Raw genomic sequence first — 16,693 nt, 5'->3', positions numbered from 1 at the left:
CGATAAACTCTTTGTCCCACGACAAACATTGCATCGGATGCTCCATATGTCGGAAGAGTGCGCGCGTGGTGAGGTGTTCAAATCATGCTTGCTGCAAGAGCGGCGGCCCTCTTAGATCGTTCGTATACCGTGTTGTTTGTCGCTAGAGACGATTTTTTTCCATCCTTGATTAGCAAAGTTAACATTGCGTTTCATTAGCGAAGAAATACCAGATTTTCTGCGTTTATGACCTTTCTTACATAGAGCGTTTTCAAATGTTGGTCTAAAATATTACTAAGAAAATTCCTTGTGATTTACTTAGCCGATTGAGATAGAAATGGCACCAAGAAATTGCAGTTGATAGAAATCTTGAAGTTTTTTCATGCATAAAACTGTATGAGTATTTAACAAGTATGGACCTAATATGGATTAGTGTTTGTTTTTTTTTTTCATTTATCTTATTTCACTATACTACAACAATTTAGTATGCTAGTACTTACTAGGACCATGGTTGACTGAAAAATACAAAAAGAAAAAAGAATTGTCAATTCAATTAGATAAATTCTAAATTTCATAAAACTATTCTAACAATTGTAAAAGTAAGCTACAGACATCGTCCGTTTGAGCTATCTATTTTTTTTTTTTTTTTTTGAAATGCTCATTACTCTGGTCCTTAACAATTTTACGATCATTCAATTAATTTTCCTCTACGGTGCCATTTCAATCACTTAACATCCGCTATTACCATTACGACCGAGCATTGAAACGCCCTCCCATCAAGTGTGATTAAAATTTCATCATTTCTAAAGCCTTAAGTATCGTCTACGCAAAACATCGCAGACAATGGCGACAACAATGAGACCACGAACCAGAGCAACCGTTTAGCAAATAATGAACCTTTTGAAATTTTTACGACTCCACTCCTAATTTCGATTTGGGCCAACGACCATTACAGGGTTGCTCCCATTATTGGCCAAGGGGCGGTAGTGGTCACGTCGTTTGCAAGTAAGATTGCTCTTTTGATGCCAGTCCTATTACTATACTGCCTCTGTGAAACTCTGTGTACTAGACGCGATAACGGTTTCCTCTCGTTTCGAAAATAGATCACTTCCCTGATTGCCACAGTGGCGACGACGGATACTAAGCGACGAACCACGGCAGAAGCATCGGTTTGGTAGAGACACACGATGATGGTACGACATTGTAGCATTTCGTTCATTTTTCTAATGGATAGAGAAAAGGACATTTGTGATTCTTTTTTCAAAAGTTACTTTAAAAATCTTCTATTTTTTAGAATCTGTAAACTTTGATCATCTTAAACTTCTATGACCGCCATTTTGTCTTTATTAATTTTCATCAACAAAATAAAATATTGCCTAAAAAAACGGTTAAGTTGTCTACAAAAAATTTTGGAAATTGAAAATTGTTGGTTTTTAGAGTTTTTAAGATCTTCATACGATCAGAGTGGTATTGGACAAACAAATGCTCATTGCTCATTAAGGTTGTACCAATTCGTTTCATTTTTTTCACAACAGACTCTCATCAAAGTATTGTTTTGAAAGGCGAAAGGACAAACATGAGAAAAAATATGTAACCTGAAGTAGAAGAGAACCTAAGAAAAAATGATGCAAAAAAAACAGAAAAAGTTATTGCGAACTCAAAAATGTTTGTGGTATTTCTGACAACTTCTTAACCATTTTCTTGACATTCATACGATTCTAAAGAACAAAAGTTGACCACATACCCTACAGATTGATTTATGTTCATTTATTACCGATTCCAACTCCAACACCAACCCAAACAGATGCTAAGTGCATAAACTTGTGCATCCATTGTGTTGGTACTGTTGTTGTCAAAAAGATAAATAAATAAAATTGCATTTGCGATCAGTTTTTGCAGCAAACTTTTGCTTACCTGTTTCACTCCAAAGTCCAAACCCCTGCAAGCATCAAGCAAACAAAGTAGCTGGTTGATGAGAAATCAAATTCAACTGAACTGGCGGGGTTTTCATTCGGGATGATGCAACCGGGAACACTGACGAGAAAGTAAAACTCAACTGTTGAATCAAGTGCAGTTTTGCGAACAAGTGCGCTCGTTGCAGAAGTTGTTGTCAACAGAGAGGATAATTGTGTTTAAACGTCGTCGTTTTGGTTTGGAAAGCACTTGAAGGTTGTTTGCCGAAAAACGTGACTGCCACGCTTCACATCTTTCCACGTAAATTTTTTGGTGAATTCAACAATAAATTTGGTTCAATTTCTTTTTGCAGATCCTGACATATAATTTTCATAGCTGGATCGCGAGTGCATTGAAATTGCCTTCTCCTTACTGTTTTAAAACAAATCAAGAGTTTAAGATTATCGTCTATAATCACGGATTCAAATTTGCCTTTTGCTTCAACAATGCAATTAGTCAAAGCTTCGAGAGCATTGCATATGTCATTTTTTGTTTGCAAAGAAATGTTAACATCGAGTTTACTTTCGATATATGTTTCATATGCATTCCAGTCGGCTTGAAAATAATTGAATGTGGAGCTGATATGATTGAGAATCGCTTCATGAGATATTTGAAATGTAACAGGACATTATCAGAATCAAAATCAACGTGAGTACCAGTTGGCTTCAAAGGTGACTAGAATCGGTTAAGTCCAAGAGCGATGTTTGGCATTAAAGTCTTCAATGACAAAAAAATTTTGACTTATTGAGAGTCAATTTTCGCAAATCAGTTTGGAGCAAATTAAGTTGCTGTCCAGTGCATTAAAAATGAAAATATACAGCTACCTATCATAGTATATTTTCCAAGCAGTGTTTCAACAGAAACACCCAAAGTTTCAAAAATTTTGGTTTCAAATTTCGAAAAATTTTGGTGTTTTATGCGCCTATAAATAATGATCGCAACTCCACCACATGCTCCATCCAGTCGATAATTACGAGGAACAAAACAGTTTGGATGTCTGTTCAGCTTGAATCCAGGTTTCAAATAAGTTTCAGTAATAACTGCTATACATATGTTATTAGCTGTAAAAAAATAATTGTTGACTACACTTAATTTTGTTTGCAAACGATTCATAGAAGCTATCTCAATTTATTGCAGATACATTTTTATGACACATAGCACAGTAGCAAACCAATAATGACATCATTAATAACTTTATTCTAGCAATTTATTCAACAAAAAAATCATTTTTTATTTTACACCATTTAAAATCCAACACCCATTAACATGTGAGGTCATCGAATCGCACTGCTACCGAACTGCTCTCCGGAGACCATCAAACAAAATTAATAAACATCAATGGAACGGGTGTGGCAATGCTGCGATGCGGTGTGAAAATAAATGAAAACAACATTCATTCGGAACATGTAGGTTATGGTTATCCCAATCCTTGGTCACCTTTCAGTGCCCTCCACCAAACCGAATGTAGTTGATCGTGGTCGATGTTCTTGCATTTGATGATTATAAACGATGTTGGTTTTACGGTGCCTACGGTAATAAAATCCGTTTCACCCGAAAACACTCATCGAATGTGTGTGTGACCGGATCAGTTGTTTTACGCCGGCGGAGGCGGTGCTTCCCATCGCAGTGATGTAAAGCCATAAATGGATGATTGGAGAATTTGGGACATGATTTAATTTGTTCTGGGATATGAGAGTAGCCAGGTTTTCCATCGAGGAGGGAATGGTCGAGTTATTTTAGGAATTTATTGACAAATTTCATGAAAAACGATTATTAAACATAGCCTTTGCAACATTTTTTACATTAACATTAATTTATGAATGATATCCACTCTACTTTTTTCCCAGCAAACAGAGTGATGTATAGTCAAGTTTTGTGTTGACGGAGTTGAAATTAGCTGGTGGATGCACAGTAGAGGATGGATAAGCAATCGGTGAGTACGTTTCATGTTTTTTTTCTTCCATTGCACAATGGTCGGGCTCCATATAAAGAAGCGGCCAAAACTACCAAAACACATTTTTCAGATTTTTATGGTTTTTATCATTTTAAAATATACCTCATGTATTATATTAGTATGATTCTTAATTGAAAATGAACTAAAATTTAAATTTCTTTGATGTTCATGACGTCAAACTGACTGAATTCAAAAAAATGAAAAATGTGACAATACAATAAGGTACAAAATTCATATTTAAATAATGCAATATTTTCCCAAAGTTACGCACTATCTGAAAGCTTATGGTTCAACACTTTTATCGAGCATGAAGATGTAAAAAAAAAAATTGGTTGAAGCTTTAATACTTTTCAATATTACACTTTGGTAATTTTGATGAATTTGAACATGAAAAACAACTCTTGTCGAGTCATCTCGCCGCAATTTCGAATATTGCACCTTAAAATGCATCCTTAGATCTTACAAAAAGCGTTTGAATTTTTTGCAGAAATTTGCTGATTTGCAAGTTAGAGCTATTTGAATAATTCAATATTTTCATACATTTTGACGATATTTTTCATACAAAGTTGATATAAAATATAACTAACCAGTCTTCATACATATTTTGATCAAACTCGTTAAAATACAAACAAAATTTGTGCTTTCAGCCTAATTTGATTGCATTTCTAATAAAAAACAACTTTAAAAAAAAGCTATGTAATATGTGAATAGCCCCATTCTGAAACAATAACAACGCCAAATAACATATTCAGATTACATATTTAATCCATTAAGGCAATAAAACTTGTTTTGGCCAAACTTCGTTTTTTTCCGACCATTGTGCAATGGTTCAAATATAATAACATACGCTTTCATCCTGACGACGGTAATAATTACGTACCGTAATCCGGGGGCAAATTGATCACTATTTTACAACTTTATGTTGTGTTATCCTTCGGAATACAAATATTGTCATATGAATTACAACAAAATCAGTACTCCATTGATCTTTATCAGTTTATGAAATCGATTTTTTATGAAATAATATTTAACACATCATAAAATTAGTTCAAATATCAAAAAAATAAAATGACACAATGGGGCAAATTTGTTCACCATATCATAAAGCAGATTATAGAATTAAAAATTTCCCTGTCTACTAAATTTGGGTTTCCTGAATCTGAAAATGATGTCAAAATTCTTACAACTCGAGTACCGTAATCCGGGGGCAAATTGATCAGTGGGGCGAATTTGATCAGGTCGAAACCAAAACACATTTCATTTTTTTTTTTTTACGTTTATTCTATCCATCTTGTCATTTCATTACTTTCGTTACTCCCTTTCACTCTGAGTACAGTATTGCATTCACCGATAAAAGCCAATAAATATTCATAATATCAAAACACATTTCCTCCAAAGGAAAAAAAAAGCTTCGTTGGCACCACAGACAATCCATGGTTTCTAGTTTATGGATGTCTAATGATGATGTTGCACTATTTCATTTTTATTTGGGTCAGTTTTGCATAGAAATATTCACACTTTTTGAAGGTGTGTACCGCTACCGTTGGAAATGTCGGTGCTAAACAATCTACTGGTGCTATGCGTAAATATCTGCTTTGAGTATTTAAAATGTTGTGTAAGCTTAAGTATGAACTGCTGAACTCATTTTTGATATCATACAGCATAGCAAGTATAGTTTTTTACTCAAAAAACCGTTTATTCTAAAAAAATCTGCTTGTTTCAAGGAATATTGCCTACATTTAGGCGTATTAGGCAGATTTTCAAAGTTTAATTTTGCAATAAAATGATCAAATGCTCGAGTTGTAAGAATTTTGACCTAATTTTCAGATTCAGGAGAGCTAAATTTAGAAGATACGGACATTTTATTATTTTATAACCTGCGTTGTTATATGGTGATCAATTTCGCCCCAGTGTGTCATTTTTATTTTTTGAAATTTAAACTATTTTGAACATGTGTTAAATATTATTTCATGAAAAGTCGATTACATAAACTGATAAAGATCAATGGAGTACCTACTGATTTTGTCGAAAATTATTTGGCAATATTCGAATTCCCAAGAGTAAAACAACAAAAAGTTTTAAAATAGTGATCAATTTGCCCCCGGTTTACGGTACCGTAAATTCGGGTGAAATTAATCAGTAGGGTGAAATTGATCTTAGTGTCACGTGATTTTAATACTTACAGATAGAGCACCAAAATTAAAGAAACCTGTACTAAATGAACTTTGTTTGTCTTAAATAGTGTCGAATTGTGTGTAGTGAAATTTTTTTGTTTCAAAGAATGTTTATTTCTTTGAAAATAATAAGAAATTCCAGAACCATATTTGGTGTAATTTTATAGACTTCCATAAACTTCTAGTTGAAAATAAAGATTTTGACATGGTGTCTGCCTGAAAATTTGAGTGTATGCTTAAAACATATCCATAAAACAGATTTTAACATCAAAATTCTTATCCATTTGCTCGTTTTGTTAAAATATTTAAATTTCTGTTAAATGTTAGGAAAATCCTTTGGAAATTGCCTACATTTAGGCGTTTGCTGCGGTATTCTTGAAATTTAATTTTTGATTATTTCCAAATATATTGCCTTGATAAGAATTTGGCAACCATATTAGGATTCAGGAGTTTTAAATTAAATATGTAGAGTTGATTTCAAAACTAACAATAATCACATTGACAAGTGATCAATTTCACCTCGAAATGGGATCCCACGATTTTTTATTTTAGCACTAACATCACATTTCTTAGAAAATTTTGGTACATGATCTTATGAGGTTCACCATCGTACTTGTTTTTCTGCTATTAGTTGTATGGTATTTATAACATTTTAGAAAGCAGACCAGAAAAACCGCGAAAAATGATCAACTTCACCCGAAATTACGGTATTTGAACAGTTTATAGCAAAATTAAACATTGAAAATCTACCTTATACGCCTAAATGTAGGCAATTTCCCTTGAAATAAGTACATTATTCGAGATTGAACGGTTTTATGAGCAAAAAACAATATTTGCTATGCTTTTTTTCTTTATTATTAAGATTTTCAGCCCTAGGCTGGTTCATCTCATTTTGCTATGCTGTAAGGTATCCAAAATAAATTCAGCAGTTCATACTTAAGCTTATACAACATTTTAAACACTCAAAGTTAACATGTAGGCGTAGCACTGGTGGATTGTTTAGCACATATATTTCTAACTGTATTGCTTACACCTTCAAAAACTGTGAATATTACTTTGCAAAACTGAACCTAATAAAAACGAAATAGTATCAAATCATCATTAGACATCTATGCACTAGAAAACATGGAATGTCTGTGGTGCCAAAGAAACCTTCAGCATCCTTGGAAGGAAATGTTTCTTGGTACCGTCCTGATCAAATTCACCCCAGTGATCAATTTGCCCCCGGATTACGGTATATATAATTGCACTGCGGAACACGTTTTTGTCTCAAGCAGCAAAATACCGCTATTTACTTAAATAACAGCAACCTTTATTTAATTAAATACCCATTACCATTTTCAAATATATCAAAGCACGTCTACAATATGCAATATTTAACTAGTTCAGCAAACTTGCATGCAAGTTTGCCAGCTTGAGTGGCTATTTATTTGCTTAATTTGCCAAAGAATACAAACTTCATGTGTATAACAATACTTATCAACAAAGTTCAAAATACTTTCGATGTTCAAAAGTTATTTTTTGTTGGTTTAGAAAATTATTGTATTTTGCCATATAAGAGAAACGATAAATTTTGTATGGAGACTGCAAACACGTTTAAAATATCGATTTATTCTAAATTTATTCGTGCAAATACAACACAATTATATTTTAAAAGAAAGGTTAAGTCCTATTTTGCATGCTAGGTTGATTGGAACATCAAAAAGCTTGATAAATCATATATTAAATGTCATATAAGCATCAATAAAACAGTGTTTTATACAACTTTGGGAATCTGTGGTTAAAATTGTGATGTGCTAGGACGTTTCTGAGAACTGCATCAGATACAGCAACCCTAAATCTACCTAAATCACACATAATTTGATCCATTGATGTTATTTTTGTTACGCTGAGTTATTCAATAAACTTTGAATGTTTCGTCACTTCAAGTGTCGACATTAATTTACTTACAATCTTACTCAGTATTTACTAAAATATTATATTTACTAGCATGTTTATATCTCACATATTATTGTTTATCATAGTGAATCCTGTGGTTTCAAAGTGATTCCTGTGGCACCAACGATCCTCCCCATTAGCAAAAATTCCTTTCAGTAATCTGTGTGGAGAAGCAGAGGTAAACACTAAGGTGTGGCTCATCTTTCAAAAGTGCTCAAAACCAAAAATTCGTGTGCTCTAATGAATTCAAATCACATTCAAAGAAAAACATCAAAGTTTGAGCTAAAAATATTAAGATTTAGCGCAAGCGTCTTGAAGGTAAATTTTCAAGTTATAAAAAATGACATTCAGTGAAGTAAACGTAACTTTGTCATTTTTCAACCAATTATAAACTTTTAGCTCCATTATCTTCAAAACTAAATTTATGAAAACTTTGTAGAACATCAAATTTGTATAAAATCAAAACTGGTCTTAGTTTAAAATTGTTTTCTATATTTTTTCCCAAAAAATCATCTTTGTTTGAGCATAACTTCATAAATACTCAATCAATTCCGAATATGTTTTTGAAGCAAATTATTTTTTTTTTAATCTGTTCCTACAACACATTTTTCTAAAAAAAATGTTTTTGACTTATTCATACATTGAAAACTACCATAAAACATGATTTTCTAATGGAAAAATCATTTTTTTTGCATTGTTTCAGTTTTTTTTTGCCGGAAATTGTATTTTTTTTTTCATAAAACTTAAGTTCGTAAAGCATTTTATTTAAATTTTAGGTTGAATAGTGCATATAATTTCTAATGCATGCAATCTATTTTTGTTTCAAAAATATTTAAAAATTATTGCAAAGTTCTTTTTAAAGGTTTAACAAATGAGAGAAACCTTTCAGCTTTCGATATAATATTTAACTGAAAAAAAACTGGCATTTTTTGTTAAAAAATCATGTTTTTGTGCAGCTTTTGTTGAATAACTTGGACAAAGCAATTTTTTAATGAAATGTGTTGTATTAACGGTTTGAAAACAAAAAAAATGAAAATATGGTCAAACAAAGATGAAATTATTAGTAAAATTGGGCGTAAACTACTTTTAACTACAACTTGTTTTGATTCTAGACAAATTTGGTTTTCATAAATTTAATTTCAAAGGGATTGATGCTAAAAGTTCCAAAACTTGGTTGAAAATAACAAAGTATTGTTTCCTTCACTGAAGATCATTTTTATAACTTGAAAATTCACCTTCAAGTCGCTTGCGCCACCACTAACCAGTGGTGCATTTTGAACTGAACGCGAGCCAAAAATGAACGGAGCCCGAGCCAAATTTGCACTTGAACGCAGTAGTCAATGAACTTACGAGCAAGAGCTTTCCGTTGCTCAAGAACGGCCCGTTCTGTTCACAATAATGATTGGAGGTCCCACTTGAAGAATGAATGTATTAATCGTCAAAATTTATCATGAATATAGAAATCATACAGCCCTCGATATTATGCATGTCAATAACATAACATTGACCTAGAATTTGTCGTAAATCAGTCAAAACTGATCGCTTTCTTTTTTCGGCTCGCACGGGTTCATATTTTTGAACTGCTCAATGTTCAAGCCTACTTGATCGCTGCGTTCAACAAAATGAACTAGAACGCGAACTGAACGCGTTCAAATGCATCACTGCCACTAACTATTAATAATTTTGGCTTAAATTTTGATTTTTTTATGTGATTTGAATGATGCAAACGAATTTTTGATTTTGAGAACTTTTGTAAAATAAGCCGCACTCTAGTAAACACGGTCTCTAAATAGGAAATGCTACACTCTAATATTCCTTCCCTCTATCCCACCTGACTGCAAGGACGTGGCTGATTGACCCTGTATGCATAGAGGCACTGAATTATGCACACTCAAGAAGATCATGGCCAATCCAAGCCAAACTTCTAGTTGATTCCTGGTGCTCTGGTGCATCATCACTGATTTCGGACAATCCCCTGCATATGTAGTCAGTCTAAGCTAAGGAACTGTAACGCGAACTGAACGTGTTCAAATGCATCATTGAGTGTAGATCGATGGCTTTCAATGTGTATCCTGGTATTTCATCGAGGATCCTTTGATTCCAGTAGGATTTCAGTGTAGGTCCTGGTACTGTAATGTGGATCGTAGAATTTTGAAATGGATCCTGGGATTCCAATGTGGATTCTGGGATTCAAGTGCGGTTCCTGGGATTCTAGTTTGGATTCTTCAATTCCAGTGTGGATCCTGGGATTTGGGTGTGGATTGTGTGTTTTCAGTGTGGATCCATGAAATTCCAGTGGGTATCCTTTGGGTCCAGTGTGGAGCTTAGGATACCAGAGTTTACCTCAGGATTCTAGAGTAGATCTAGCGAAATAAGCCTGGGATTGCAACGTGGATGCTAGAATTTCAGCATGGACCCAGGTGTTCCAGCGAGGATCCCAGTATTTCAGTGTGGATCGTGAGATTCCAGTATGGATCTTGGAATAACAGTGTGCATCGTGGGGTTTCAATATACATCCTGATATTTCAGTGTGGATCATAGAATTTCAGTATGGATTCCAGTGTGGATCTTGCGATGCTAGTGAGAATCCTAGAATTCCTGGGAGTGTGGATCCTGGTATTGTAACGTGGATGGCTGGTTTCCAAGGTGAATCATAGATTTTTAGTGTAGATCCTGGGATCCCGATGTAAATTCTGGAATTCCAATGTAGATTCTGGGATTCTTCCAATGTAGGATCCTAGTATTTCAGTATGATACCAGTAGGGATCCTGAGTTTCCAGTGAGGGTCTTTGGACTACAGTGAGGGTTCTTGTACTTTTCTCCAATGTGAATCCTGGTATTCTAGTGAGAATTCTGGTTTTCCTGTGGGAAGGGCTAAATGTGAATCATAGAATTCGTGTGAGAATCCTTGGCTTTTGGTTGCAAAACTGCGGGCTATACATGTATGTTGAATATACTATGAAAATGTTGTGGAAATACTGCGAAAAAATAGAGTAAATCATATTGCCAATCTTAGTGGAATGCTGAGATTCTTGTAAATTCTGATATGATGAAAACGTTTTTAGTTGCAGAGTAACAGATTTTCGGCCGAATCCTCGCAAGTGTAAATATGGACTGTTGATAAAACCTTCAAAATAATTTCAGTTAAAATGTTTTCCGGAAACCTTACTCCTTATTGTCTTATAATCCAAATATTTCATTCATATGAGTGGTGTAGATAATATTTGAAAAACGCCCATGTCCTGCTATAATTTTATCGCAGCTGCCCGTGGAACCCATTAGTTGGAGGAAAAAGAACTCAAATAAATCACCTATCCCGCTTGACAATGATTCAATTGATTTTCAATTCAAACCGAAAGCACGACAATGGCTTCTCCCTCTCATTTGGGAGTGAGTTATGTGTTTGTCCACAAAAACCACCCACAAACACACACGCACGCTGATGAGGAAACCCAATATCAACCAACCTGCTTCTGTACCCATTCGAAGTTAAACGATCTTTTTTTGCGAATTAATCCACGTGGGTTGTAATGAAAGCCCACCTGATTTGTAAAATTTATAATGGGTGAAAGAGGGCATTTGATTGCATCGGAGTGGAATAATATCCCCGCCGGCCGCCGGAGCATAATTTTGCATCTGCGGCCCAAACACGGAACAGCTGGAAATTGACCAATCGTATTCGATAGATACCGGCCAACCTCAACCATGCTTACAGGCCGAACCACCGCCGCGGGGGTTTCGAAAAGTGGGCTAACCAGCGAGGTGTGAAATTGAAATTAATTTAAATCAAATGGGGGATTCTCTGTTTTTTTATTTGAATGAGTATTTTGGGAATGTATAAACACACGGTTATATATTTGTTGATAATTCAATTCTGACAATAATATTAAAAAACGACAATAATTGTGAAATTGGTTTTATCAGAATCTTCAATGAACAAGTGGAAATGTAGTAAATTGCTCCCCGTCGAATTCAAAATTAAGCTGTGAGCTAAAGAAACATAATTTATTCAAAATTTAAATTTGTGGTGTGAGATAGAAGACGCTTTCAAAAACCTTAACCAATCTTAACCTAATTATGAAAAGCTCTTAAGATGGCCAGAGAAAATTGCAATAATGTTTGCCTAGTGGTAAACGATTGGTTTGCATGAAAATCTCATAATGGCTGAAGATCAGTAGACCAAAACGTTATTTAAAATCGAAGATATTTAGTGTGTGTTACCATCGAATAAAGGTCACCCATCGAAATTATAAAATTCATCGATGAGACGAAGGTCCTTAAATAAACGATATTTTTGGTCACCATGCATCTGCCAAAAATCACACAACAAAGTTACGAAATTCAGTATAAGGTACACCGGGTCAAATTGAAACGAATGGGACAATATGAAATGTTTAGTTTTTAAAACCACATCTCTCTGAATCCCCTCAATTGTATCAGGCATGAACAGAAAATCACGATAATTCACCGAATAATGAAAACCGACATTCCGAAATTCAATTGCATTGCAAGCACTTACAACGGTCGTAAAAGTTCTATATCACCCCCCCACAAACACATAATCGAAAACCCATAGCCCGAAGCTTTAAAACTAGCCATTTTCTATTTTCCAGCTTGTCAAACAGATACCACATGCTGTGAGCTTTTCCGAACGATAAACAACAATATCCCCGGTTTCGGCTTACCCAATATTGTGTCAGTGTGCTTCTTTGCCTTGCTTCGATACAAGTGTCCAATCTTCGCTCCTCCTCCTCTCTGACGACCCAAAATCCACACGAATGTCATGCCGCATCAATGCCGAAAAGCCAATATTGACAATGTTATTCTTTTCGGGCTCGCTGGAGAACGGAAGTAGCACCCTACTCACCCACGGAAGTTTCGGTAAGAGATCTGTGCTGACTTTAATACCCATACAAACCCCCTTAACCAGTTATATGGATACCAACATGGGGAACCGTATGATGACGACGATAGTCGGGGGCGGATTGATTTCAAATTTCCACAGGGCACTGTAGAGAAGTCAAAAGTCTAAGCCGAAGATAGACGTGCTGTTTCTTGACTTTCTTTTTGATACAGACTCTTTCTTAGAGCACAGTGTGACAGTGTGGAAGGATAGATGGACGACGACTTGGGATTTAAAGATACGGCGGAAGGGATGATCCCCAAAAAGTGGGGCCACGTGCGTCGCACAATGGGACTATTTCGGAAAGTCTTTCAAAATCTGTATGCGGTCTTAGATGGCGTTACAACGCGTCGGTGTCTTTAGAAAATATGTTCAGAATGATATTTTACATCTTTGTACCAAATTATTTTGAGCCTTGTGCCTCAAGGTAAATTCCAGCAAAAAATGTGTTTCGAAATATTGCTGTTGAGCAGTGCGCAAGCAGCACAGTTTGTTTCAACTCAAGAATAACATTATCTCTTGAAACTAATCAGAGTTGTCAATTGTTGAAAATATGACTTACAATTGCACCGAATTGCAACGCAAAAAGCGCAAAAGGCGGAGTCTGTTTGCAACATTTTAAGTAATATTGAAATTGCTTATTTGTTGCAAAATACTTACGAAAAAAAAAATAAAAACAAAAATATGAACAAGAATTGAACTTCCGACCTCAAGATCACCAATCTTCTCCTCTACTCACTACTCCACAAGCTCTTCGAACAATTGCTTCGCCAATGCAGTATAAAAGCGACCACATGGCTCATGAATCAAAGCTTGTTGCTTATAACTTGACTGCACCCTTCGGAATACAAGTTCATTACCAGCGAAATTAGGCCACGCCTGAAATAATCTAAACTTTACGCAAAAACTTCCGCGCAACACATGAGAAACACCTCTTAAACAAACAAACTGTTGCTAGACCATGTTTTCGTTGTTAGATGATACGTAGAGTGCAACTCAACCATATTGCAACTGGATTGAAACAAACAAGCTTCTATAGCTATAGCTGTCAAACACGTAGTTAAGTGCAACTTTCTCGCAACTGGAATGAATCTTCTTGAGTTGTGGGTATAGGAACGAAAATTGAATGCAAGTTGCGGATGCTTTTAATGGAAGTAATTTGAAACATAACATTAAAACCGGCATTTTGAGAGAAGTTTCAAGAGTTTGTTTGAAAAGTTGCTGAAAACATCTTGATAAATTTGACTCAATTGCTATTTACAAGGGACATTTGCAGCAAATCTTGTCATTTCAAAAATGTTGAACGTCAAACAAGGAGTGAAATGCAAGTTCATTGGAATGGCAACGAAACTTTACGAGGCTTGATATTGATATGAAACCGATCTATAACCAGGTAAGTTACAGATGCTTTTAATGATACGCGATTGAAATCATTTTTGAAAAGTATCTCTTTGGAAGATGTTTCGCGTGCTACTTGGGTGGTTCCCAATTTTTATTAACTATGACCCCCTTTCAAATTCAACAAGCATCTAGTGGATTTGTAATCAAAGTTTATGAAAATCTGTCAAAAATCTCAGAGTCATACCTGGCAGACACACTTTAAAATCACAAATATTGTAAAAATTATTCTATGATATCCTTTGAAGGAGTCCGCTAAGGATTGCAAGTATCTGTGCAAGAGATTGACAAGAAACTTTCATAGATAATTTTGCCAAAATGCAACAAAAAACGTGCAAGACAAGTAAAATAAAAACCATTTCAGCACCTCTATGAATCACTCTAGTAATGACTAATAAGTTTTTTTTTCGGTCAAATTGTCTAAAAATGGCAATAGAGTAATTCAGGGCAAAAGTTCACAAAGGACAAAAGTTCGCTATGGGTCTTTTTCAGCACACGAGACAAAACACAGGCAACATTGTGTGGGTTTGACATCTTATTAGGCCAAAGGTTAAACAATTGCATCAATGTACTACGAAGTCATGTAGGGTAAGTGTTCCCTTAGTTGTGGATGTTCCTAAAGTTGCGGTAGTGCCGATTTCACTGATTTTATTCCATTAGCTACAGAACCAACACTGCCAATCGACGTATTGGCTTGTTTGTACACGGAATAGTTGAAAAGAGCGTCCAAATTGCTTGAAAACTGATGAAAAATCACTAAATTTGCTAAAACTGTTCTTGCTTGTACCAATAGTTGCGGTAAAGTGTTCCTATAGTGGAGGATCCCATAAGAAAACAACGGATACCACAACTATAGGAACACAAATTAAAAAAATACCGCAACTAAAGGAACAGCGTACCAATAGTGGAGGTATTATTTTTCACTGACATGCCGTGGATTACTGCGATGAAATCATTTTTCTCATTAAGTCAATGGTCGTTACTTCCCGTTCCAACATCAACATGTGCATTAATTGCGCTTCTTGAATTAAGGTGGTTAAATGAAGTTCTATCGCGCTTAGTACCTCCACTATTGGTACATCTACCCTATAAAGTTGGGTTTTGAGTAATTTTGATTGAATATTGAAAAAGTGTTCAATTAGAGTTTTTGATAGTAAAAATTTGACATCTTCTGAGACAAGTAGGGTGAAAAAAAAAAGTCCAACGAAAAATCCCGTTAGCGATTCGTCAAAAATTTTCTTAGCAGTTGATTGAAGACATCCTTAAACGGTACTCTCAAGAATTTCATCAAAAATTTGCATAGAGCTTACCAAAACAAAAAATAAAAACATTCTGTTGGGTATTTGGAAGCCAATCATGGGCCGTAAGAATAATTCGTGATAAATTTCACCTGGAATTCTCCGAAAACCTAGTCAGATATTTTTTTTTTGTCTCAGCCTCCGTAATACTGCTATTTACTTGATTTAGGATTGCTGAATTCATTCAATTTTTTCAAAAATATCATAGCATTCCTAGTTGTTGAGATATTTGCTGTTCAAATTTATTATTTAACGATTTCAGCCAACTCGAATGCAAGTTTACCAGCTTGTATGGAAATTTATTTACTAAATTTACCACTGAGTTTAAACTTTATTTTCAAACTTAAAATCAAAGTTCCCAATGCTATCGATGCTAAGAAGTTATTTTTGATGCTTTAGCAAAGTATTGTTTGTTGTAATATCAAAGGAACAAAGTATTTTGTACGAAGACTGCAGGCATGTTGAACAAAATCGATTTAATCGTGCAATTTAAACCAAACTATATTCTACATGGAAGTTTAAGCCCTATCCTCAGAATGGCCATTCAAAATCAATTTCCCAATTCTCGGATTTTTCCCGGATTCCAAAAATAAGACGAAAATGGCTGACAAAATGATCCTGTGGCTGGATATTTACGAGGTGTTTGATAGAAGGTATAATACAGAATTAATCACTTTTCTTGTTCTTGGTCAAATTTGAAGGACTTGATAATTATGAACATTTTTTAGTTATTTTGTCAAATATCGTGGGTTCAAAACAGTTTCAATTTCAAAAGAGCTTTATACAAACGATAATTTGAAACATCTAAACGATCTTTTAAGCAATCTTTTATGAATTGTCTAATCTTAAAGTTTGCTCAAATTAATTTAATACCAGGTTTTTGTTTTTTTTAAATGCACCATTTACATGGTCCATGACCAATTCCTGGAGAAAATTTAGATCTAGTTAAACTTTTTCTGGATCAAAGAAGAAATCCCTTTGATAGAAACGATATCTTGTCCAAAACATTCGTTTGTAGCCAGTATAGAAGGCTATTTTGTTTTTACATAAATCCAAAAAGCATTTTTTTTAGGAATCTATCAAAGATTTTTCCAAG

The 16,693-nt window shown here is 34.7% G+C and overlaps 1 protein-coding gene across 11 annotated transcripts in view; it reads right to left on the bottom strand.

The window, feature by feature from the left end:
- Positions 1-16,693, bottom strand: part of LOC5572228 (heterogeneous nuclear ribonucleoprotein L) — a 710,940-nt gene that overhangs the window by 90,767 nt on the left and 603,480 nt on the right. For 8 of the 11 annotated variants that reach the window (XM_021851703.1, XM_021851708.1, XM_021851704.1 and 5 more), the window contains one exon: positions 480-494. The exons of the other annotated variants lie outside the window; for them this stretch is intronic. In XM_021851703.1, coding sequence (XP_021707395.1) covers positions 480-494 — 15 coding nt within the window. The remainder of the gene's footprint in view (positions 1-479; positions 495-16,693) is intronic. 11 annotated transcript variants of the gene reach the window in all.

The sequence above is a fragment of the Aedes aegypti genome, chromosome 3 (genome assembly GCF_002204515.2).
Source record: "Aedes aegypti strain LVP_AGWG chromosome 3, AaegL5.0 Primary Assembly, whole genome shotgun sequence".
NCBI lineage: Eukaryota > Metazoa > Arthropoda > Insecta > Diptera > Culicidae > Aedes > Aedes aegypti.
Note: the sequence above shows the minus strand (reverse complement) of the source record. Positions and strands in the feature narration are given on the sequence as shown.